The sequence below is a fragment of the Ochotona curzoniae genome, unplaced genomic scaffold, assembly GCF_017591425.1.
Source record: "Ochotona curzoniae isolate NIBS_2020 unplaced genomic scaffold, NIBS_Ocur_1.0 contig_3190, whole genome shotgun sequence".
Taxonomy (NCBI): Eukaryota; Metazoa; Chordata; class Mammalia; order Lagomorpha; family Ochotonidae; genus Ochotona; species Ochotona curzoniae.
In genome coordinates, this window is record NW_024465751.1 from 12,864,245 (window position 1) to 12,889,915 (window position 25,671).

Sequence of the window (25,671 nt, forward strand, 5' to 3'; positions counted from 1 at the left end):
CCAGGACCTCCCGAGGACCAGACATCCCCGCCCCTCCACTCCCTCCTCTCTCCGGAGGAGGAATCTTTCCACCTTGGTTGGGAAAGCGTTAAAAAGAGCTTGACGCACGCCCCCCTAACCCTCCCTCCCAACTCCCGCCGGAGTTTCCTAAAAAGGAACCGTGCCAAGTTTGGACCAAGGAAGAAACATGACGGATCAAAGGCAGGCCATACTTCCTGTTGGCTCGATGCTATATATAACGTGACCAGTGCACGAGCTGCACAGACGCACCTCGCGCTCGTCTCGCCGCTGCTGCCGCCGCCCGAGCGCCTGAGGTTTCCCCCGGACCACAATGAACAAGTTGCTGTGCTGCGCGCTCCTGGTGAGTCCCGGCCCGGGGACGCGCGGTCGCTGGGGCCTGGGCGCAGGGAAGCTGCCCGCCATCTGGTCCCTGGACCTTCTCGCGGATGGATGAGGGGAGAGGGCTCCGCGTGCTCCAATTGCCAACTTTGGAGTCTGGTTGAAACAAGAAACCACTTTTTTTTTTTACCCCCACTCTGTGCTTCCCCTAAAGGCGTATCTTTTAGGCATCTAGGCTCCTGCTGAGTTATGGAGTGAGCTAGAAGACGTAGATTTTTTTTTCTTCTCTCTTTCTCTCCATTTTACTTGCTGTTTCTTAACCTCAGACTGTTCAGGTCTTCTGTAATCCATCCTGGTATCGATTGAATTTGGATAATATTTTATTGATGCTCTTACTTGCAATGAAGTTGCCCTTTGGCCAATAAGAAGGAGATGGAAATCTTTTAAAAACTTTTAGAGCCAGAAGGCACGAATAGGAGGAGACACATAGTCTTACTATGCAAGCTGAAGGCGAAATTTCGAATAATTGGCGCCAGGGAGAAGTTTCTCTTTCCGATTCTTAACTGTGCAAGTTAATATTTTCATGGAATATTCCATTGCTCATCTTAAGCAAAAATGTGAAAAATATCCATGCAATAATTTTAATTGTGCTCTACAACATAGCTAAACAGTTGAAATTCAGCAGCACTGTTTAAGGCTAAAAGTTGTTCTGAAGGTGTTAGGAAAAGAAAGGACTCTGTAATTCAGCCTTTCTTCTTTTATTGTAGGCTTTTAGTCAGTCGGGCTAATGATACTTGTTTGTAGATTATTCAATCACCAATGACTTATTTCCTTTGTTTCACTGGAATGCGGATTATCTCAGAAATGCATGTGAGGTGGGAAAAGCTAGTTTTAAGCTACACGTGTGTTCTGGATGTGCTGGAGTACCTTTGCTTTCCAAACTGCAGCCCACAATGATAGTGAATGGATGGCCAGGCAGCTGTCCAGTAGGCCTTGGGATACAACAGTGTGGATAGCCAACTTGACAACAAAGTCACTAAGGAAGAGGTGGTGGACAGAATTCACACACAACTTTGTTAATTAGACAGATTGATAACTCTACTAGTATGTATAGGGACTTTTCAAGCAGTGAATCTTCATTAAACATGACACAAAGAGTTGCAGGGGCCATCAGGGTCTCGTGAAGTTGATTACGCTAGTACTTGTAAGATGCTCATAAAGCCAGACACACATGACCAGCGACCTAGAGGCACCCTGTGCCCACTTCATGCCATAGAGAGTTCCTAGCTAGAATAATCAGAGTTCTAAATTGAGCATCATGTGTGAATTGGGCTCGTATTGCACTTTATGTAAATGGATGTTTAATGCTCTTTTGTGTCCGGCTTCTTTCACTCCAGGTTCTATTCTGAGATTCATCTGTATTGTTGGAAGTAAAGTTAGTTCTCCTGTTTTCATTGCTCTATAGTATTCTACTGCATGGATATACCACATTGGATTCATCCATTCTATTTTTTGCCTGTGTCAGTAATTCTGCTAGTAACACAAGAAAACTTTTATTCTTCTCGTGATTTTTATTTTGTCAAAGGTTTACTAACTATTAAACATACTTTCAATGACTTAAATCTCAGGATTTATACCAAATAATTTGCTTCTAATAAATGCCCATGAATAATAGCATGGGACTGATCCTGTGGTGCAACTGGTGCAACCCCTCCTGAAATAATCAATATCCCATATGGCCACTGATTTGAGTCCTGGATGCTTCCTGCTAACGAACCAGGAAAAGCAATAAAGTAAGGCCAATTCCTTGAGCCCTGTATCCATATGGGAGATTCAGAGGAAGTTCCTTGTTCCTGGATTTGACGTGGTCCATGTACAGCCAATGTAACCATTTGGGAAATGAACTGGCGGATGGAAGCACTCTCTCTCTGTGTCTTCCTATCTGTAACTTTGTCTTTAGAATAAATACACAAATATTTTAAAAGGATATCTATGTATATGTATATTCACTGTACTCTATACAAATATGAGTACATGGTTAAGTGATAGAGCATCATCAGAAGAGAAGACCTCATATGTTTTCGGGCATTACTGTAAACGAGCGATTTTACTTTCCCTGTCTTTAATTTTTACAGCTTCTTTTAAAAATGATTGGAAATGAAAACTTCATCCTTACACATGGAGAGTTTGGGTACCATTTGAAGTCATTGGCATGCAGTCCAGGAAGTAGGAAACATCACTATAGTGGATTCTGTGGGTCAGGGATGCCAATAGGCTTCATGAACAGAGTGAAACACACTATTGCTGTCCCATGGTCCCCGCAGTCCACTGGGGAAGGCAGATGTTGGTCAAGTAGTTGCATATATAATTAGTTACAAATCAGGAAGTACTGGATGACTTAGGAATATAAAATATGCAACTCTCCAAGACTTATTAAGGGAAGTTGCAGCAGTATCTCTTATTGGCTGGACCAAAATTTAAATTCCAGTATTACCATTTACCTGTGAGGTGAACGTGGTCCAGTTATTTTTCTCTTGAGTTTTAGGTTTTTTTTTTAATTATTAAATGGCAGTAATGCTTTATGTATATTCCAGACTACCCTGTGAAGTTCTTGCTTCAAATAAGCACTGGCTTCGAGTACTATGTAAGATCACACCAAATTATGGATAAGTGAGTTATAAGTGAGTTAAGTAAAACTAAATGCATGCTGTTCATGTGAGAAAGCATTGACTGTTTACTGGAATATTAAAAGAAGGGTAGTGTATCTTATTGTTGGAGACATAGCTAAGATGTCCTGGATCCAAAAAGAAAGACATGGTAAAACAGCATGGAGACACCAAATTCTAGATCCTTGTGAGAGAGCTGGGGATAGGCTGGTGGGTGAGAAGAGAAAAGGTTGGCGAATATCCTCAGGGTGAATGCCAGTCATGAGCCTTCCTGGGATGCTCAGGAGTGTCAATAAGGAGAGGCTTGTCTTGCAAGGGGTGAGAATAAGAACACCAAGATATTTCTTTCATGGTGGCCCACGAATGACCCAACACTCTGGAAACATGCTTGCCTATACACTACACCTGGTCATAGCTGGCTGAAAATCCTCATCATGCAGAGCCAGAACCTCCACAGAGTTTTTGAGTGAAGCTCTAAGTGAATGTGTAGATATCAGGAATTGGGGTGGAGGAAATTTGTGAGTGTGGAGAAAAGGGCAACTTATCCCAGGACAACTGCCATGCTGCAGGAGGCTGTCCTGCAGAGCAGCTTTTTGTCATGCATGTTGGTTTCCTTCCTCTGTCTGTCATGGTGACATCGTGTTTTTGCTTAGCCTTCTTTTTTCACAGGATGAATATTCTGAAGATCTAGGAGATCTATTTTAGGTTTCAGAAAATCCCAACCCCTGACGTTGGCCTTTCTGGCCTGTGTTGCCTAGCAACCTGTGACAGAGTTTCTAATTTTAAGCTGTGTTTTGATTATACTTCTTTTTTTAATTTATTTTTTTAATATTTATTTATTTTTATTGGGAAGGCAGATTTGCAGAGAGAGGGAGAGACAGAAAGATCTTCCATCCATCACTTTACTCCCCAAATGGCTGCAATGGCCTGAGCTGATCTGATCTGATGCCTGGAGCCTCTTCTAGATTCTGTCATGGATGTACAGGACTCCAAGGCTTTGAGCCATCCTTGACTGCTTTTCTAAGCCACAAACAGGGATCTGGATGGGAAGTGGAACAGCTGGGACACAAACCAACGCCACTGGTTTGTGGGATACTGGAAGTGACAGGTGGAGGATTAGCTAGTTGAGCCACTGGACCAGGCACTAACAACCGTTTATCTTCTTTTGGCATTCAAATGACATAAAGGAGGGTACTTCAAACAATTTGTGGACGAGACCATGCTGTGGCTGGTGAAGCACTAGCATGTCATATGGTTTGGTTCCAATCTGGCTCCCATCTTCCTGCCGATGTTTTCAGGGAAGCAGCAGATGATGACCTGAGTGCTTATGTCCCTGATGTGCATGTAAGACACCTGGGCTCCTGGCTTCAGTCTGAACCAGTTCCAGCCCCTGGGGATAGCTGAAGTAAATCAGAAAATGGAAGATATTTTTCTCTTTCTTGCCCTCTGTCTTACCACATAGGTGCAGGGACCTAAGGACTTGAACCATTCTCTGCTGCTTTCCCAGAATGGGTTTTTCCACTTCAGCTCCTTGCATCAGTTGTCAAATAGGATATGTGAATGTTGTGGAATATGGGATTGTTTCTGATTATTGAGGGTATCAAGCAGCAATAGCCATAATGACAATAGAAATGTTCCTAAAAATTCTAGAAGTTCTCCTACGAGATAGCATCACTTCATTTTACTCATTTGTAGACCCAGGTCTTCAGAGTACCAGACTTTGCACATACTGGGTTGAATTTGCTAGGACATTATAAACTGTTAGTAATTTCATAGATGTTTCAACAGAATTACCCCTCTGCTCTCTCTATATATATAATATCCTATGTACATGACTAACACAAAAAGTATTTTTCACCACATTTCCACTGTAAAGTTTCACATTAATATTTCATGAAATTTCATTCTTAAGGAAGCCATTAAAATGAGTAAGATTCAGATATAGATCTGTGGAAGTACAATCTAAGATCTGAAGGCCCACATTCCTGACCTTGTCTTTTGGTTGGATTGTGTACTGGCCACTAGGATTGGACACCACATGTTTCATTTTTGGTTTGATAAATTGGATACATTTGTAAAATATTCCAATATAGTTGCCCAGTAGATGTTTATTTCCAGACAGTTTCACTGCACGTGAGAATTCTGGACTGGAGATAAAAATCTGGGTCATGGCCTAGAAAAGACTTTTTTTTTTAGAGCCAGAGAGAAAGATGATTTCACAGGATTGCAAAGGAGGGGGTGAGGCCACCCTTGGAGTTCATTTCTGATATTGGTAGATGGTGAACAGAATGTAAATGTGAATGGCAGCAGCAGCCATGGTTAGAAAAAAAAAAACAAAAGTCAAAGTAAAACTTAGCAACCCATAATAGCAGGAACTAGTGAATCGGAAATCCTAGCAACATCTGTAAACTATCCAAGAAAGAAGAAAGAGTGAAGTATGGCAACTTGAAATAGATACACGGACAGTATTTTTATGTGACATGTAATTAGCTTTTGGAACTCACTACCACAGAATATTTTGGAGTAACTCACATAGAAAGTCTGAAAAAAGAATCCTCTTAGACAGTTGTAAGAGATTAAAAATAGCATTACAGCACCTTAGGTAAGACGCTGTGTGATAGCCACTCTTGTCACATTTGACTGGCTCCCTCAAGTCAGCTGTTCTGAGGCCAAAACCTTCCACAGACACTAAAATGGTCTCTCCCAAACACATGCTGTCACACATCCCAGGTGTCTGGACAGAGTGAATTTCACACTGATTTCTCAAAAGCACCTGGATCAGTCTGATTATTAACGGATTGGGGTTGCCTGAGGAAATAATGTGGCATTCCTGCACCCCTTCCAAAATATTGATGTGCTTTGGTTTGAATTTATCACATACTTATGTGAATTTTAAAAATTTACCTCTTAGTCTGTAAATCACTCAATGATTAACTATAAAATAGAAAAATTGGTGTCAAGATGAATTTAGATTTAAAACAAGACTGTGATTCATCTTAGCTCTAATTATCTTTGGTAAATTCAATTTCTTCTCTGGTCTTTGATCGCAAACACTCAATTCCTTTGTGATTTCTACTTAAAAACGCTTCTCATCCCCAAATTTTGTTCATTAAAAAAATTCCTTCTTTGTTTTTGTCTTTATTTTGCTCTTGCTTTCACTCTTGTTGTTGTCTAATCTATAAAAATATTACTTCAAGGGCCAGTGCTGTGCTATAGTGAGTTGAGCTGCTGTCTGACCCAGAATCCCATATGAGTGCTGGTTTATGTCCAAGTTGCTTCACTTCTCATCCAACTCCATGCTTATACATATGAAAGTCACCCACGTGAGAAACCCAGAAAAATTTCCTGGCTACTGGCTTCAGTCTGGGCTAACCGTGGCCATTGACCATCATTTGAGGAGTGAAGCAGTGGCTGGAAAATCCCTCTCTCTTTCTCTTAGTCTTTTCTATTTTTGTCTCTCCTGTCCCTCTGTAACTCTGCCTTTTAAGTACATAACTAAATCTTAAAAAAAATAAGCACTCTGGCTGAATAATATTTTGCTGTAGTGGTTTAGAACCCCTTAGGATTGAGTTCAAGTTTTGGCTCCTCTTCCAATTCCAGATTCTTGCTAATATGCACTCTAGGAGGCCACTGGAAATGGCTCAACTCCATGGGTGCCTGCTACCCACATGGGAAATCTAAATGGAATCTGGGCTTCTGCTGCTGGCTGGATGCAGGTGTTTAGGGAGTGAACCAGAGGATGGACAATTCCTCTCTGTGTGTCTTTCACTGTCTTTATCTGACTTTCAAAAACAAATAAGCAGCTAAAAAATGAAAATAACACTCCAAGAGAATCTTAATATCATCTGTTTTGCTGCAATTGTCCAAGTTCCTTCTGCCCCATTGATTCCTCTTTAAAAAATTCTATTTGAGTCATTGAGGCAGCAAGTGGAAGCAGCTTTGGAAATGCGACTTACATTTAGGTGTTTACCTTTAGATATAGTTAGTATCCCAGTTTGTTCTTTTCAGTCAAACAAATATTTTCTAACCCTGATTCATCCTTATTGTCTTTAGCTCATATGCATAGAAGTTACTAATGTGCATATTTTTCATATTGCATTTAGTTAAAGCCAGGTCCAAGACATCCCCTTGGGATTTACTGAAGAGTTGTAATTATGGTCACTTGCAATCTCCTTAGACTCATTGAGCAGAATTTTCTTTGAATTTGCATTCACAAAGAAGTGCTTGAAACTGCACACTGCTCTTTGGAATAAATGTCAAACCCTCAGGCCTAATAAGCATGATAATGGGTAGCTTGGCATGACGATTAAAAGCTGCATTTGAGTGATACAAAAGCTGATAGACAGGGGACCTCTGCTCCCACACTCAGTTTCTTGTCTCTTCTTTAAATGGGCAGTAAAAAGGCAAAAAAAATAATAATCAACTGGAATGTGCTAAAATAAATGTGCAGTAGGAAGCAGGAGTTGTGTTTATGGGAGGATGGGATATTGATGCTTTTCTCAGCTGTTCTCTCATCATGTAGAAACTTTGTGGGACTATATGAGGGGTTGTTTAAAAACTTTGTGAATTTACATATAATGAAAAATATGCATGGTTTTCTATATGTTTGCAACAAAATAAACATGTCCTTTACTTCAATTTTCCATTAATTCTTTAAATGATTTTTATTTATTTATTTTCACTTAAAAGGGAGAAAAACAAAGATAGAGAGAGAACTCTTCCATTTGCTGGTTCACTAGTTCTTAAATATCCATCATAGGCAGGGGCTGAATACAAAGAGTAAGCAATAGATATTTGTTGTTTAATCCACTGAAATTGTGAAATTGTTTACAATTTCGACCTAGTGTGACTTAAAACACAACCAGTCCCGAGTCGTTCAGGAGTCACACCGAAGTTTTAAGTGACTGTGGAAGGGAGGGAACTTCAAAGAACATTTAAAGCTCACAACTGACCATGGGCAAACTACTGCCACAGTGCTCAGGTTGCCACCTGAGACACCTGTCTCATATTAGTGTTCCTGGGTTTGACTCCTAGTGTTGGTTCACATACCCTGCTGATGTAGTCCCAGGACAGCAGCAATTGATAACACAAGTATTTGGGTCGCTGTCACCATTTTCGGACAATCAGGTCGAGTTCTTATATCCTGGCATTCATCCCAGCCATCCATCCTAGCCACTATGAACACTAAAGAGGAAAACACACAGGTGTAAGAGATCTGTCCTTCTCTCTCCCCCAACCCCGCCTGTCTTTCAAATTAAAGAAGAAAAAGCAGGAATGATCCCAAACAACAATTTTACATAAGTCGTTTAAACTCCCTTTTCATCAAACATCCCATTCTTTGTGACAAGAGATCATAGGTTGTATCTTCATCATTTCTGATCTTTCTTTGTAAAAGTTAATTCATCTTTACATCTTTACCTGCATCTTCATCTGCAAATAAAAAGAAGGAAATTGTAAGATAGACCTAGTCATTTTTAGAATAGTTACCATACATGTATGTCACACAACAGTTTTCTCATTTATTTTTCACAAAAATCCAATGACTTATCAATGTTGTCTATATTTTACAAAGAAAATGAAATTTGGAGAAGTTAAGTAGCTTTCTAGGGTTGTCCAGAGGAGAATGTTTTATTTCTTCTCTCAAGTAGTTTATGTCTAGTAGTTGAGTCAGTGAAAGGTTACATAAATCATAGAAAAATAGAAGTGGGTACCCTGAACCCAGGGTTTTCTACTGGAATTAGAAATGTCTAGGATAGTGCTTGTGAGAACCATGTCCACAGGGTAAGTGATCCCTGTGAGTCTTTTTTCTGTGTCACCATATTTTCTTTCTTTTGTAGTTAAATATCCTGGTCTTCTTATTCTGATGTAAAGAAATCATGAGATGAAAGGCTTATGTTTTAGTAAATCATTAAAAAGTGTAATTCTGTAAAAGCAGGAGCAAGTGTGCAGTGGATAAGGTAAAAAAGAAAAAAGAGCAAATTTTGGGGGGAGAAGATGATTTACTGAGAATTTACTGATTAGTATAAACTGCAACAAATTGCCCCATATCACAAGACCACTTTTTAAAAGAGGCTATGTGAACACTGAATTTCCAGAAAAGAGGGGCAGGGAGAATAATTTATTCACTAGGATGAGTGGAAGGATGGGAGGATTGACAGATATACGGGTGCATAGTAGTTTGGTCATATTAAATCACTTCTTTAGTTGGGAAACAGTGACCCTCTGCTAGTTTTACGTCCAAGAGAAATGAAATCACTCTGCTAAAAAGATCCCTGCATACACAGTGATTGAAGTATTATTCATAATTGCCAGCAAGGGGAAACAGACTAAACTCCATCAACGAAATAATGACAGTGTGGTACAGATGCACAATGGAAGGCTATTCATCCATAAGAAAGGATTTAGTTTTGTTATTTGAAACATGAATAAATTAGAGATCATAAATCGTGTTGCAGTTTCCCATGTATGTCTGTCTCTTTCAAAGGATTATAAATACCCTAAGGAAAAAATCAACGAGCCCCCTGTAGAGTTGGTAGGATTGATTCTGAATGTGGACTGGCACTGTGGTCCTTAAGAAGTCAACCAGTGAGTTCCATTTTCTTCAGCAACAAAATGAAGACAATCACACATTCTTAGAAGTGTTTGAAGGGCATGGATGATAATAGCCGGTGAAGAGAGGGCTTATTATAGACTGCTGGATGTTAAATGTATGATATATTATACTACTATTATTTACCAAGTTACTTGGGAAATTTAGCATGTCTCTGTGTTTCTTTTCCCTGGCTAACCCAGCAAAGCTGTCATCAGCAAGTCAGTTCTGCACAGTGATAAATGGATTGGATTCACACGAACTTACTTCCTGACCTACAGACAAAAGTCTTAGCCAAATGACTGGCTGTTGTGACAGTTACCAAACAGGGTAGACCCTCAGCTGGAGAACAAGCAGTGGTAGCTAAACCTCCCAAATGAACTTCCAGGTATTTTCACGTGTTCATATTTAAAATGGAAGCTAAGTACAAATGTACATGAAAAATGCCATTTAAGATGAAAGATGCTTTTAAAGGTATCATCTTTTAGGCGATTTCTGTCATCATTATCATTTTACAGATGAAAAATGTGTAAGCTTTGTACCTGTCTTTACAAATGTATCCATTATATGATGGGTATTTATCTGTGTCTTTACAACCCCAAATTACTATGATTACACATAGTAGGTACTCCGTATCTCTGTTCAGTTAGGTACAATGAAATCAGATGTATTGAGTACCTGTTATGTGCTAGACCTTTAATGGCAACATTTTTTTAGAAATCTGATTCTTCAAAACATAGCCATTGGAGCTATCTCCAATTATTTGACCTGGACTAAAAAATAAAATGGTACCAGTGAAGAAGACGTTGAAACTAACTTCATGAACAAGTCAGAAATACTAATTCTGCCTGTAATAAAGAGTAGGGGATATAATCAGCTTACGGCACATTTTAGGGGTGTTTCCTAGGAGTAAACAAGGAACATCAAAATGTCTTGAAATGGGTGTGATGCAAAGCATCCTTAATTTCCTTTGCCTGATGTAAGTAACACGTGTAAAAATGTCTCTGACTTGCCAGGAAGCTAATTTTTTTTAGTAAGTTTATCTGTATGTTTGTACTGATTTGCATCATGACAATTATACAGAGACTGATAAAGTCAACTTATTCTCATTTTAGGGGTGAGATGGTGGTCAGTGTTACCTAGCTAGTGGTGGGAGCCGAGTTTGAAACCCTGACATGCATATATCTTAACCCAGGGTTAACGCATGCGTCAATGCACATTCATTGGACATTCAAGCTGAATGCGTTTCCTAACTTAATATTCATTACCCATTTAGGATCGTTCTTGAAATTCTCAGTGAAACTCTTGATTTTTAATCTTTTTTTTTCATCTCATTGCACAGATATCTGTAAGTCCCCAAAGTTAATGCTTTATATCCTTTTTGCTCTTGTAAACTGTTTTCTTGAATAAGACTAGCCACACTCTTCATCTACAGCCGCTACATACTTATATGTTTGGGAGATGTGTATTCAGCTGTGTTTCTATACTGAATTCTTAATGCACGCTTCCCATTACCTGCAAAATGTCAGCATTTCCGTTTCATACATGGACGGTGCTTAGCTGCTAAACCAATTCTGTTCATTACTGTCTGCTGTCAGTCATTCATGGCGATACCACATACCTAATGGGCATCCACCGCAATCACTTCCACTACTGTAGTCAGCCAAAGCACCATTGCTTTCCCTTCTTCTTCTCTCTTACTGACCCTCATACTTTCTGACCTGTTTTTCTGTTGAGTCCATCCTTTATCTTGTTTCTCCTTCCTTTTTCCTCCAGTTGCTTTACAGTGATTGGCTTGAGAGTGTTTTACATCATGGTAAGCTTTTGGATGAGCGTTAACTCTTTTTACTTCATCACTTAGCTGAGCATAGAAGAGCATAGAAGTTATTTCAGCGTTTGTCAAGTGAGTATATAAAATAATTACTTAAGGAATGCGAAAAAGAGATGAGATACATTAGAAGACTTCTTTTTAAAAGATGTATTTATTCTTATTAGAAAGTCAAATATGCAGAGAAGAGGAGAGGCAGAGAGGAAGATCTTCCGTCCACCAATTCACTCTCCAAGTGGCTGCAATGACCAGCACTGAGCTGATGTGAAGCAAGGAGCCAGGAGCTGCTTCTGGGCTTCCCACATGGGTGGATGCAGGTTCCCAAAGCTTTGGACCATCCTCAACTGCTTTCCCAGGCAACAAGCAGGGGGCTTGATGGGATATGAACCTGCACCCATATGAGATTCCAGGTGCATGTAAGGCAAGGACTTTAGCCACTAGGATACTGCACTTGGCACTAAAAGACTTTTAGATGTCAAATAAGCTAATTTATTTATCTAAGAGTAATTACTTTTACCCTACAAGAAAGAAAATTGAGGAAATTCAGTGTGATATATAGCCAGTATGCTTCTTTTCATGGGTAAGATGAGCTATAAAACAACATTGTTTCCAAACTGACCAGAAGTTTAGCTAACTCTGGATAGTCCTCAAATAGTTTGTTCTGTGGCAAAGATCATGACGAAGAATTACAAAAGGAACTCCCAAGCCAAGTGGTTATTTCAGGCTTTGTGTGGGTTGCCTTTAATGAATCTTCCATAACTGGAAACCCACTAGTTCATTCATGGTTCTGCATGCCAGAGAGCAAGCCCAGTACTATGCGACTGGTTACATTGCGTAATGTAAGAATAAACTCACTGGGGGAAATGTATTTTGTCCTCTAGGAAGACACATACACCAGGGAAGGAATCTAGCCAAGTCACTATGTGAGAATTTTCAGCTTAGTAGCTTTGTAGAAGAGCTAATCTTAGCAAGACGCAGTGAAAGGCATAATGAGTTCAGCTGGACTTCTGGATCCCTACCCATGTGACCACCTAAATATATACCTTTGAACCTGAATGAAAAAAATAATCACTTATTTTTGGACTAGCATCAGGATGATAATATATGAATAAACATTTTCTGGTAATAAGGGATTTGACAAACATTAATCCTCTTACATGCCACATGATCTAAGATTGAATTCTGCTTGTACTAACTAGTATAAAATGGACAAATTTATCATCCTAAGACTCATTTTCTTTAGGGGACAGAGAACTAATGATAAAAATAGTGGTAAAACATAGAAGGAATAAGCCAAAATTATATAAATTTTAAACCACTTTTGTGAAGTAGGTTTAATACATTATGCCCTAAAGATAGAAATACTCATTACAAATTTATATAGTTTGGGGACCAACAGGTGAATAAGTTGGTTATTAGCAGCATAAAGCTATATAGATAGTTCAATATCAAAAAATATATACATGTCTTATTTTATTTGACTTGAATATTTTATTTGACTTGAAACATTCAATAAATATCAGTTCATCCATATTTTGCAATATGGTCAAGATTCTTGGATCCCATAACTGATAAATAGAACCTTATGTTACGTTTTTTACAAAGTCTTTTTACAAATTCCCATTTACAATTTCATTTGTTTACTTGAAAGGCAGAACTACATAGAGGGAGAAAGAGATAAATGTACTCCTTCTGTTGGCTTACTCCCCAAAGTGCCACAGTGGCCAGAGTGGGGCCAGACAGAAGCCACAAGCCAGGATCCAGGATCCAGAATCCAGGAGCTTCTTCTGGGTGTATAATGTGGATACAGAGGTCCACACTTGTATCATCTTGTATTTCCTTCCTATGCCATTAGCAGGGAGCTGGGTTGAATCCAAGCAGTTGGGATTCATACCAGTGCCTTATGACTTGCTGGCATCACAAATGGTTCCTTTACCTACTGTAATACAAATGCCAGCCCCTACCATTCAGGTGTTTTTTTTTTTAAGATTTGTTCATTTTGTTTATTAGAGAGACAGAGGGAGAGAGAGAATGTGTGTAAGAGAATTTTCCATCTAATGGTTCACTCGTTATGTGGCTGCAATAGTCTGGTCTTGGCCAGGCAGCAGGGACTGTTGGTGGCAAGGGCTCAAGCACTTGGGCTATCTTCTACTGCCTTGCCAGGTGCACTAGATGGAAACAGGATATCTGTGGAGGCATCCCTCAGAATGGTGCTCTGAAAGTGCATGCTGACAGCACAAGTGGCGGCTTAACTCACTGCATCAATGTAATTCTGAAGATTGAATGCACTTAAGAAAATGATCAATGCTAAAATCTTCTTAGATGTTTTCCACATTCTGTTTTACTCTTGTCACATGTTCTCTAAATTTTATAGATGGTTGTTTTTTGTTGTGTTTTTTTTTTTTGAGGAGCAAGATTTTATCTTTATCAAGGTATTCTGAGAATATAGATTTTGTGACAAAATAATTCATTTTTCTATACCCTTGTTTGTTTGATTACATAACATTCAATTGGATTGCCTAACTGTAGCTGTAAGTACAACTAGGAAGCAAAAAGGATTCAAAAATATACATTCAACTGACTTTTTTAAAAAGCATATGCTCCACTGGTGTGCTAGAGAGAAGAAATAATTAACATCAAATGATTTTACAGATGGAATGGAATAAATGGGTAAATCTAAGAATTGGAGATTGGGAAGGTGTATTTCTGTATAAAGGGATATTTCAAAAATAAAACAAAGTTGCATGAGAAGTATGAAGGGAATTAGAGCAAGACATTTGGTTCTAAGTTTCCTGGCTACATTAACCATCATTTCAAAAGGTGGTATGGCGGAGCAACAAAAGTCATTGGAGAGAAACATATTCAGGTCATCATGATCTTTACCTGCTACGATCATCTGCAGAAAATTGATAGGTGAGAAAAGGTAATTACACCTGAAATTAATATATATATATATATATATATATATATATATATATAGTACAGTTCTCAACATTAAGAATAGAAAGTGAGCGAAGGGAGAACATGTTATAGATGGAACTTTTCCTGTCCTCCCAGCAGGCAAGGCATGGGGACTTCAGGGAAAAATCTTGAATGGGTAGGAAGTATCAGAGTAGGAAACTGTAAGATTCCTGTCAAGCACAAATATTCTCTGTATCCATCAAAGGATGGATACAGAAAATGGTAGAAAGCGACAGTAAAAAATACAAAGGTTACAGGAGTAATTCTAGTTAATTTCCCTTTAATGTTAAGCATTCACACACACACACACACACACACACACACGCACGCACGCACGCACACACATGCACAAGTGCCTTTCTCTGTAGAAAGCATTTTATACTTCTGTAGACAGCGTTTAATGCTTTTCAGTGACTATTTGGGGACTTACATCTCATACGGAAATTTATTTTAAAACGCATGATAGGTTTTAAATATCAGCTGTCTCAAAGAACCAATACCTGATACAAAATGCTTGAAAGTATGGCAAATGTATCAATGTTTCTCCAGAAAAGGAAAAAGGACACAAGAATATGGGCTCAGAAAAAGTTTTCTGTTCATCCTGTTCATCCTCTGTCCAGTAACTGATTCCAGAAATTCTACGTGGGAATTGGGGCTAACCAAAAATTGAGACCTAAGCATCCAATTTTGGCCACACAGAGTTCTGTCTTTTACCCAAGTGGAAAATTTTCAAATAAAACACAGAGGCCTCTTATTTGTTGAAAATAAGTTTATAGCTCCAGAAAGCTTTCTGATTTTTAGAAATTGCATGTAAATCCATATGGGACCTTAGAAATCATCCTCACTAGATAATCCTTAAGTCATCCATAATTATTTTTCTATGTGGAGTTCTTTCATCCAAATGTATTTTAAACAAAGGACAACTCATTTAGAAACAGCAAATTTCATGCTTAATAAACTAGAAAAGTATAATTTGTATCAATATATATTTTTTTTTTTTGCAAAATATGTCTGTATCTGTGAGGCCCCTTCTTATAAAGAATATGGGCACTACTCCCTTGGGTCTTTCCATCCCATCCTGATTTCTCCAGAATAAAAGAAGCAGTACTGTTGAATAAACGCCACCCCTGAGTCTTGTTAAAGGTGCGCCAAATGAGAGTAGGGCTCGAGAGGAGTCTTGAAGGAGTGCAAGCTACCAAGATGGGACTCACTTACCAGTAGCATTCAACACAGAGGACTCCTCCTGGATGTCTGAATCAGACTTCTTGAAAGCAGATGGAACCCTCAAAAGTGGCTTTCCAGGAAATCTAAAGCTAAAAGGCAGAGGGGAAAAAAGTTTTTCCCATTGCTGTTAAGTGTCTTAACAACTTGTGTAAGAAAAGCATTGAGGATGTTAGAAATGTTGGGGTTAATTCAGTCAAGAAGCTTTGAAAGATGTCCACAATAGATAGTCCAATCACCCTTGAGTAAGAATTACATCAAATCATCTTTCCCGCATTAGTCATACTTTATAATAATGTGTGTTTGGTTCCTTCTCTTTTTTCTACTGCCTGCCTCTTCACCCAACTGTGAGGTGCCTGCAGACAAAGCTCCTGTCTGTTATGCACCATGATTTGCTAAGTTTCTCCTTTGCTGTGTGGTATAATGTGGATGCCTCGTAGATTCTTATTGACTTACCCTGTTTCTGAAACACACAGGCCAAATCAAAGTTTCTGCCAACTATTTGTCCATTTCCTTCTCTTCATGGGAACCCACTCCAACTGAGCTTAAAGATTCCAGGCCAAGGTGCAAGCATCCAGAACCCATCAGATCCACAGGGATTCCTGAAACGATCAGAAGTAGCTTCAATGTTGCACTTTATTTTTTTCTGCTTTGACATTGATTCAGAGTCCCTCACATCAAAGCACTGTCTTGAAAAAGTCTTTCCCCTGAAGAGAATCAAGAACTAAACCAGGCAGGTTTAGTTCCTTTCCTTTGTTTTATTGACTCACATGACGTGCAACCAGGCCAGATACATGTCACTCTCCTGTAAAAAAATCAAGTTACCTATATGAAAATGTCTGAACACTTGTGAAAAAGGGCATTCTCTGTCTTTGCCATCTTCAATTCCAAATGGAATTCTGTTAACTTAGTGTAGCACACTTTTTTAGTCAGGGGGTTTCTGTGAAATTTCCGATGTTCTGCAAAGAACAGTACTTGGAAAAAATTATGATGTTTTGGCTTGCCACCTCCCCAGAGCCTGAAAATAGTCAGTGTTGATCTCTACACCAAAGTAAACAAGAAAAGCCAAACAAACTACCCCATGTACACATAAAAAAACTTTTTCTGAGCATGTATTTCCTGTAATTAGCATGTGAAACTATTTGGCTTCTCCCTGTAAGAATTTTTGGGATCTGTCCATACGGAGCTGTGCTCCCAAGAACTGTCTATGCCTGTGAAATCCTTTCTCCTGCCACACAGAACTCTTCCTGACTTTGTAAGGAAGCCAAAACACTCTCTGGACCCTGAAACGTTTCCTTATTAACTTGGAAAAAGGCTTAATTTTCTAGACATGGGTTCTTAACATTCTTTGAATCTTTCTGGAGGATTATAAGTCTACGAGAGCAGGGTCAAGTCTCTGGTCTGCATGTTCCTGCTTCTTGATTCCTCCCTCAGTGGGACAGTTGGCACTATCTATTGCATGAATCGATGAGTGATAAGAAAGACTGTTGATGTAATCAGGCACCTTCACGTATCAACAGATTTTTACTGCGATATTTAGAATCATCAAGTCTTAGAATGGGAAAACTTAGAGACTTTAGCAAGTCCTAAATAGGGCTTCGTGTCCAGTCATGCAGAAATTATAATCTCCTCTCTTCATTTTTATGTTTCTCCTCTCATTTATCTGCTGTTTACTTTTTTATAATATTTGTGTTCTAATCTATAATTTATTTATCATGTTACTTTTATTGCAAAATGCGTAAGTTTAGAATCATTTGCCCACCTCATTTTTATTTTTAAAATTTATTTGCTTATCTTGTCATTGATTTGTTATGTCAGAGAGAGCGATTCCTCCAATGCCTGCAACAGCTGTGGCTATGCTATGCTGAAACTAAGACCTAGGGGCACAGCCCAGTCTCCTGGGTACTCTCCCACTCATATAGTGGCAAGGACTCAGTTATTTAAGTCACACCTGCTGTTTCTCAGGGTTCAAGTTAGCCTAAACTGAAGTTGGAAATGTAGCCATGATTCAAATCTAGGTACTTTAGTATGGGGTGTTGGGGTCCACATCGTTGGTCTTTGAGGTTAAGCTATTGGAGGCAATTAAGCTTGTGGTGCAACTCAATAGCAGGAAGACAGGAAGGGCAATAGGGCTAAGGAGGTCAGAGAAAAGTCCCATTCCCATGCTAAGATGCTGCTATTTCCTTTCTCCTTCTAGTTCCTGGACATCTCCGTTAAGTGGACCATGCAGGAAACCTTTCCTCCAAAATACCTTCATTCTGACCCAGAAACCTCTCGTCCGCTTCTGTGTGACAAATGTCCTCCTGGCACCTACCTAAAGCAGCACTGTACATCAGAGCGTGAGACTCTGTGTCTCCCTTGCCCGGACCACTACTACACAGACAGCTGGCACACCAGTGAAGAATGTCTGTACTGCAGCTCAGTGTGTAAGGAGCTGCAGCACGTCAAGCAGGAATGCAATCGCACCCACAACCGTGTGTGCGAATGCGAGGAAGGACGCTACCTCGAAGTGGAGTTCTGCTTGAAACACCGGCGCTGTCCCCCGGGGTTTGGAGTGGTACAAGCTGGTATGTGTCATTTTCCAGCATGCAGCAACATCAGTGAGGCTTGTGCAAGGTCTGACGGCCTTGAAAGGGAAGGGGAGATACGTTGTCCTGATAAAAATTAAAGAATAGAAAATTACCAACAGGAAGGAGAAGAGCAAGGTATGTCCTGTGTGTCTGGAAGACTTCCAAAAGACCACCTTCTCGGAGGAATACTTTACCACTAGAGGGCAATTTAGCGATAAATCTCAAACGCAGCAAATGAACGAAAAGCAGGATGAATTGTTCTTTAAGAGAACATACCCTGAGTCACACGGCTGGTGGTTGATATATACCTCTATGTTTCACTACAGTACGGGCGGCTTCAAACTGCAGTGCTTTCTGACAAACATCAGAAATACTAATTGATACCAAGGGAGTAATTATGCTGGTATTAATGAGGCTCTGGAGTGCTAACAATGAGCAGTTATAATTAATTATATTTTTTTAAAAAAAAGGAGAATAGCTAGGAGAAATGCATGTCATTATTAAAAAATGAAGCTACTTCTTCCTTTGGCCTGGGAATTGAATGCCTCGGAGGATAAAGCCCATTGAGGCCTCTCTTCAATGCACCTATTTTTTTTTTTTAAATCTTGGACAAAGCAGATCATCAAACAAATGGTGGGTCTTTGTCTATAAACAAAGCGCTTTCTACTTTTTGCATTTTGAACACTGTAGTTTTCAGATCCAGTAATTTTTTAAGGCCACAACCTGCCTTTTCTGGAAGCCTCAATGGCGCTTATAACTTCTTATGGCTTGGGAAAATTAAGAGTATTCACTCATTGAGCTGGTAGGAGTTGGCATCAGCATAGATTCCGGTTCTTTAGTATAAAGCCGTGGTTCTCAGCTTCAGCCCTGTAGACAGCTGGAAACGTACAATCCCAGACAACTGTCCTGTGTAGTGTGCAGAATCTACCAGGATCTCTGGCCTCCGCTCACTGGATGCCAACAGTTGGCATCTTCCCCCGTGACAGACAACACAGGCTTGACATGGGCTGATAAAATCGCCTGTGTTTGGGGAGCACTAGTTTACTAGGTGTTAATTGTTTTTGACTCATCACTTGCAAATGTGACACATATGTCAAAAATACTAAATGACACATCTCTTAGGTTTAAAGGCATGCAAAGGAAACATCTTCAAATGTTAAATCCCCTATTCCATTTCCTAAATAATGAATCATATAAAATCAATAACAAGAGGTGAAAATTGTATGGGAGATCCTTAAAATATCTCCAAGATGACCATTTGAGGAAGGACTTGGTGACATTTGCTGCTTTTCAGGAGATGAGAGCTTAAAAGCCCAGTGCTAAGCTATGGTACAGCCCACAAAAGCAAACCCATTGAATTCTATTTAGTAAGTCCTATACTTTAAAAAAATATATCAATTTAGCATGGACTAATGCAACTTGTAAACCAGACATTTTTTAAAAAATGGGAATAGCAAGGATTTTTTTTTTTTGCATATAAACATGAACATTTGTGGAATAAAGTAAGCAGAAATCAAAAGACACAAAGGCGCCCTGTCTTGTCTCTGGCACTACAGTGCAGTTTATTTATTTTTGCCTCCCTGAAATTTGACATGGTGCTTCCTCTTGAAAAACAAGAGGTTTCCAGCACCAGAAGAAGGGAGGGTTGTGTGATGTTGCTTTAAGAGGTATTTAAGAATCACTCAATCATTTCTTATTTTGTTGCTGCTGTTTGGAAATCAGGCTGTTGCCTCTTCATATTTTATTCTTATTCTGTCTGCTAGTTAGATCTATAATACCTATGAAATCACTTACATCGAGTGTGGAAAATTCTTCACTAAAAGATGAAATCCTCTCATCATTTTAATATTTCACATGTTGCCTGGTAGATGGTATTTTTTTATATTCCTACTGAAACTAATAAGGCAGAATGACTACCTTATATAAAATTCTATCAATTATTAAGAGGGAAGTCCTATTGAGAAAAACCATTAAATGAAGCCTGAAAATACATTATGAACTTGAGTTCTGTCATTCTTGGATTTCTGTTACTAAAGAACCCTAAAACCTAACGTACCTAAACGGATAATTGATTCTTAATGCCTTCTCATGAGAAGACCTAAGCCACAGCGGTGGGTATCGCAAGAGTGACATACAGATTTTTGTACAGAACATGTGACAGCTGGAAACAGTGATCTTGGACTATATGTTCTGCGATTCCCAATAAATTAGCAATGCAAGATGACAGGGAATCCCTGCTCAAATATGTCCACTTGTAATACAGTTTTGTGTGTAGAGTTCAAGGAAAGGGATGTGGTAAAAGAGTTATTTAAAAAATATTCTGTTTGCTTTACATGGTGATTCCTAAGAAAATGTCACTAAAATCCAGGAAATACGGAAAGATTTTAGGTGGTGGTTTTGCCATTTTTACGGATCAGTGAACCATCAGCTAGAGAAAAGAAATGGGAGATGAACTCAGACCCAATCCATTTTGCTCCTCCACCCCAACTCCCACCCCCCCCACACACACACTTTTTTCTGGTTTGGGTAATAAATGCATTGATTTGGGATATTGACATTTTTAGCAAATGAGGTTTTAATAACTTTTTTTTTCATTTTGTATTTGTTATCTTGCAAAATAAAGACAAAATTGCCCCTGTAAAATGTGCATTTGCATATTGAAATAGAAATCTGTTCTACTAACTCACACTAGATGGAGATATTTTCATATGCAAACACACATAATGTATGGTCTATTGTAAGTCAAGTGTTTGAAGATATCTTAGTAGCGTCTTTAGTTGATGCTTAGTCAATATTTTCCTATCAATGATTTCTCCGAATTTGTCAAATACCTTCCTTTCATGAAATAAAATGTCCTCTCAATCGCCCATCTTGAAGTTTTCACTGCTGTGCTTTCACTTGACAGTTTAGGCAAATAGTATTTTACCTTCCATTTATCACGCAGCTTTATTGCAGTATTTCACTTTGGAGTCGGCAGTCAACTTTACTACCACCTTCAAAAGTTTATTATAATGCTGTAAATTTTTACTTCTCAAGGTTAACATACTTAAGAATCGCTTCACAATTAGGACTCAGGCAAGAAAGAACTTCGGTGGGAACTGATTGGAACTTAATGATGCAACATTCAACGGATACTGATTTCGAAGAACGATATTACAGCAGACACACAGCAGTTATCTTAATGATTTTTCCAGGAATAATTGTGTGAAGAATATGGTTGACAGCAAGGCCTTACTGCCACTTCGAGAGAGGCAGGACTAACGAATCCTGTTTTTCTTGCCTTTTCTATTTTGTGAGCGCTTTTAGGTAACAGCAAAACAAACTTGCACTGTATTTCAAGGAAGGGAGACTGCCTCGGGGGTTGAATGCAGAAGTTTTGTTCTCTCTGCTTAATGCAGTGAAACATGAAAATGCTTGAAGTTTTGTACAAACATAATAGTAGCAGTAAAGAAAAAGTAAAAATTATTTCAAAAGTGTCTTAAGAGGCTATTTGTTGTGAGAGTATTAGGGAAGGTGTTAAATTGCTTAATACTTCTTATAGGAACCCCAGAGCGAAATACAGTTTGCAAAAGATGTCCAGATGGGTTCTTCTCGAATGAGATGTCTTCTAAAGCTCCCTGTAGAAAGCACACAAATTGCACTGCACTTGGTCTTCTGCTAACTCAGAAAGGAAATGGGACACATGACAGCGTATGTTCTGGGAGCAGCGAATCAACTCAAAAATGTGGAATAGGTAACTACATTTTAAAACATCTGCCTTGCTACCATTTTGTGCTATCGTTTCTCATTAAGTGCAGCTTGTATGTCTTTTCACCTTAGCTTCAGTTAAACTCACATTTTTTTTTCTTTCCTTATGGCTAGCTAAAACCATTCTCTATGCCACCATTGTTAAGTCATAGCGTAAAAATTCCCAGGAAGTTCTCATTTTCTCATAGATGGCACCCTAAATCCTGACTTTATCCCTTTCATTTTGCCTAGCAGTTAAGAAGCACAGAGCCTCCCCCCCCCCCAAAGTCCCTCTGGTTAAATCATGTAGCTGCTGTTCATTCCAGCTTCGTTCCAATGCAAATCCTAGGAAGCCGCAGTGATGGCTGAAACGTTATGGAAGGGCAAATGCAAGAAGTGACTTGGTACTTTATTGCATATTTAATTTACTTTTAGTCAATCATGAGCACACTTATTTGTGCCAGGTGTATCACTATATCAGCCTTAAATTTTATGCTAACCTATGTTTAAAGTCTGTAAGCAAAGTAAATGGCAGAGCCAGGATTTAAATTCAGGTCTGGTGAATCCAAAGACAAATTGGATTTGCCCTACTCCCAGGGTTGAACTTTCCCAGACACTGGGACCTCTGCAACTCTTTTTGAAGTGACATCTTATTACCTTTGACTATTTTTTCACTGAATGCAAACTGTCCTATCTGTCTTTATCCCCTGGTTTGGTTTTATGTTTGTAAAAAGACTTGCAGGAATCTAGCTGTTGAGTAAATCATCTTGATTTTCACTTTTCTTTGATGTTATCCTGAGTAAGGAAGCATTCTTCAGGTTTGTTCTTGCTCATTTCCCTAAAAGGGATAGACACAGATAGAACAGGATACACACGTAAGTCATATGTGCATTAAATAATATGTTATTCCAATGATTAATTCTTCTCCAAATAGTTTACGGGTCTAATTGATCTCTGCCACATTGAGCAGCGGAAGGATATTTCAACTTACACTCTCATGGTGGCGTAGCATATTCTGCCTTTTGTTTCATTGTGGTGTTTGTCCCATAGACGTCAAGGGATACAGCTGTTAACTCGTCTTGATTTTGCCCCCTTCCTTTAGATGTCACCCTGTGTGAGGAGGCGTTCTTCAGGTTTGCTGTTCCTACAAAGTTTACGCCAAACTGGCTCAGTGTTCTGGTAGACAGTTTGCCCGGAAGCAAAGTAAATGCAGAGAGCGTAGAGAGAATAAAACGGCGGCATAGCTCACAAGAACAAACGTTCCAGCTGCTCAAGTTGTGGAAACATCAAAACAAAGACCAAGATATGGTCAAGAAGATCATCCAAGGTAGGAACCCAAATCAACATTCCAACCAGAAATCAAACATGCTCCTTTATCACAAAACAGCAGCAAGACTAGCTGCTTGCTTAGTTGTGTGGAAATGCTTCCTTTGCGTAGTTCTGGCTGGACTGAACAACTTCATCGTGTGATAATGAGGATATAGTTCACACAGCCACAGCACACCTGTACGCCCTAATTTCTTTCCAGATCGTACCGAGCACTCTAAAAGAAGAGAAACATACTTTAAACACAAGGCTACACTCCAAGGAGTCTGCTTTCTGATCCTTTTTTTCTTTTATTAATGTCTTGTATATTTTACTAAGCAAAAAATTTTTCACAGATTTATTTTACTTGTATTAGAAAGGCAGATATGTGTAGAGGAAGAGAAACAGAGAGGAAGACATTCCATCCATCGATTCATTCCCCAAGCAGCCACAGTTGTCACAGCTGAGCCAATTCGAAGCTAGGAACTTCTGAATTTCCTACATGGGTGCAGGGTCCTAAGGCTTTGGGCCAAATGTCATTGCTTTCTCAGGCCACAAGCAGGGAGGTGAATGGAAAGTGGAGCTGCCAGGATCACAACTGGCACCCATATGGGATCCTGGCATGTTCAAGGCGAGGGCTTTAGCTGTTAGTCTACTGCACCGGGCCCAAGAAGAGAAATTTTTAACCATTTTGGCTATCTCCTTCATTTCTACCAAAAAACTATTGTACACACCTGGCAGTTTTGTCTGGGAGGCTGTTAAGTGTCTTCAGATAGCTTTCCATTAATCCTTACAGCATAGCCCATATAAAAATGGCTGTTTAAATATATGTGGTAAGAATTAATGAGATAACTTCTGAAAATCACTTGAGTTTTCTGGAATAAAGGGCTACTAAAAACCAAGTACTCTTATATTTTAATGGTCTAAAAGGAATCACCTTTAGAAAGATTGTGTGTGTGTGTGAGAGAGAGAGAGAGAGAGAGAGAGAGAGAGAGAGGAGAGCAAAGAGAGGGAGAGATGAGGAAGATTTCTGTAAGGTAGACACTGCCCACAGTCTCACTTTGAGGTGCTCAGGATAGTGTAGAACTAAGTCACATAACTAATGGTAAAGTAAACGCAGAGAACAGGTTCAGAAAACTAACATCTTTCATAACTGAATGCTTCCATTTATGCAGAGAGCAAGTTTTTTTCTAGTTCGGCAAGTCAAAATCTTCTTTGAGTGCCTAATGACCCCTTCAAGTGATAAGAAATGAAAGTGGAGAATCCAGGACTGTCATAATCAAATTCCTTTTTTTTTTTTATAAATGAGGACAATGTCACCCAGAAAAATAAACTGACTTGCCTGGGGGGGGGGGGTTCAGATACAAAATGACTTAAGTCATTAATAGGAATGTAAGTTTCTCCCTCTTAAGTTTACTCCCAGGATCATTGCCAAAGTGTCTCAGCTGCGTGAATCGTTTAGTTCCTCGGCCTCATATGATGGGATTTTCATATATCCTCCTCGGGGTAGGACCCCTCCAGTGCTGTATATATTTATTAAGGAGAGGTTAAAGCAACCCTTCAAATAGTGCCTCTGTCAGATGTTAACTAATGAAGTATTCATACCTCATTTGAATACTGCTTCCCTTTTTATGAAATGTTAGTTTCACTCTCAACCTTTTGTTAGAAAACTAAACTGATACGTCTGTACTTTTACAGTGTAAATTTTCAAAGCTCGAGGCGTCTCAGAAAGTTGTAATGGATGCCTAGAATAAATAGCATATTATCCCACTGTAGCACACACATTATTTATCTCTGTTCCAAGAAATGACTGGGGTCACTCCATTTTCCTCCCTCCAACAAACACACAAACAGAAAGAGAAAATTTACCCTTAGAGTAAAGCCATGGAAGTGCATGAGACGGTCTTGCCTCAGGTTGGTTTTGGGACGGCATCCGATGAACATAAACGACATAAATTCTTTTTGGGCTCTTGTGTTACACAGATATCGATCTCTGTGAAAAGAGTGTGCAGCGGCACATTGGGCACGCAAATCTCACCTTGGATCAGCTTCGCAGTTTGATGGAAAGTTTGCCTGGGAAGAAAGTAGGCTCAGAAGACATTGAAAAAGCAAGGAAGGCTTGCCAGTCAAGTGAGCAGCTCCCCAAGCTGCTCAGCCTCTGGAGAACGAAAAACGGCGACCAAGACACCTTGAAGGGCCTCATGCACGCACTGAAGCACCTGAAAACCTACCACTTCCCCAAAAGCGTCACTCAGAGTCTGAGGAAGACCATCAGGTTCCTGCACAGCTTCACCATGTACAGACTGTACCAAAAGCTGTTCCTAGAGATGATAGGGAACCAGGTCCAATCTGTAAAAATAAGCTGCTTATAATGGAAAATAATGGAAACTAGCCACTGGGCTCTTCCTTTCCAAAGGGGCCAGATCTGACGGCTGAGTAGGCTGTTGCTCAGGCACTCGAGAGGAG

The 25,671-nt window shown here is 39.4% G+C and overlaps 1 protein-coding gene across 1 annotated transcript; it reads left to right on the plus strand.

Moving 5' to 3' along the window:
• Positions 1 to 183: 183 nt before the first annotated feature.
• Positions 184 to 25,671, plus strand: TNFRSF11B (TNF receptor superfamily member 11b). Its single transcript, XM_040979463.1, has 5 exons — positions 184 to 361; positions 17,802 to 18,171; positions 21,716 to 21,907; positions 23,003 to 23,227; positions 25,189 to 25,671. Exons 1-5 carry the CDS (start codon positions 332 to 334, stop codon positions 25,575 to 25,577), a joined length of 1,206 nt encoding a protein of 401 aa, XP_040835397.1. The 5' UTR covers positions 184 to 331; the 3' UTR covers positions 25,578 to 25,671.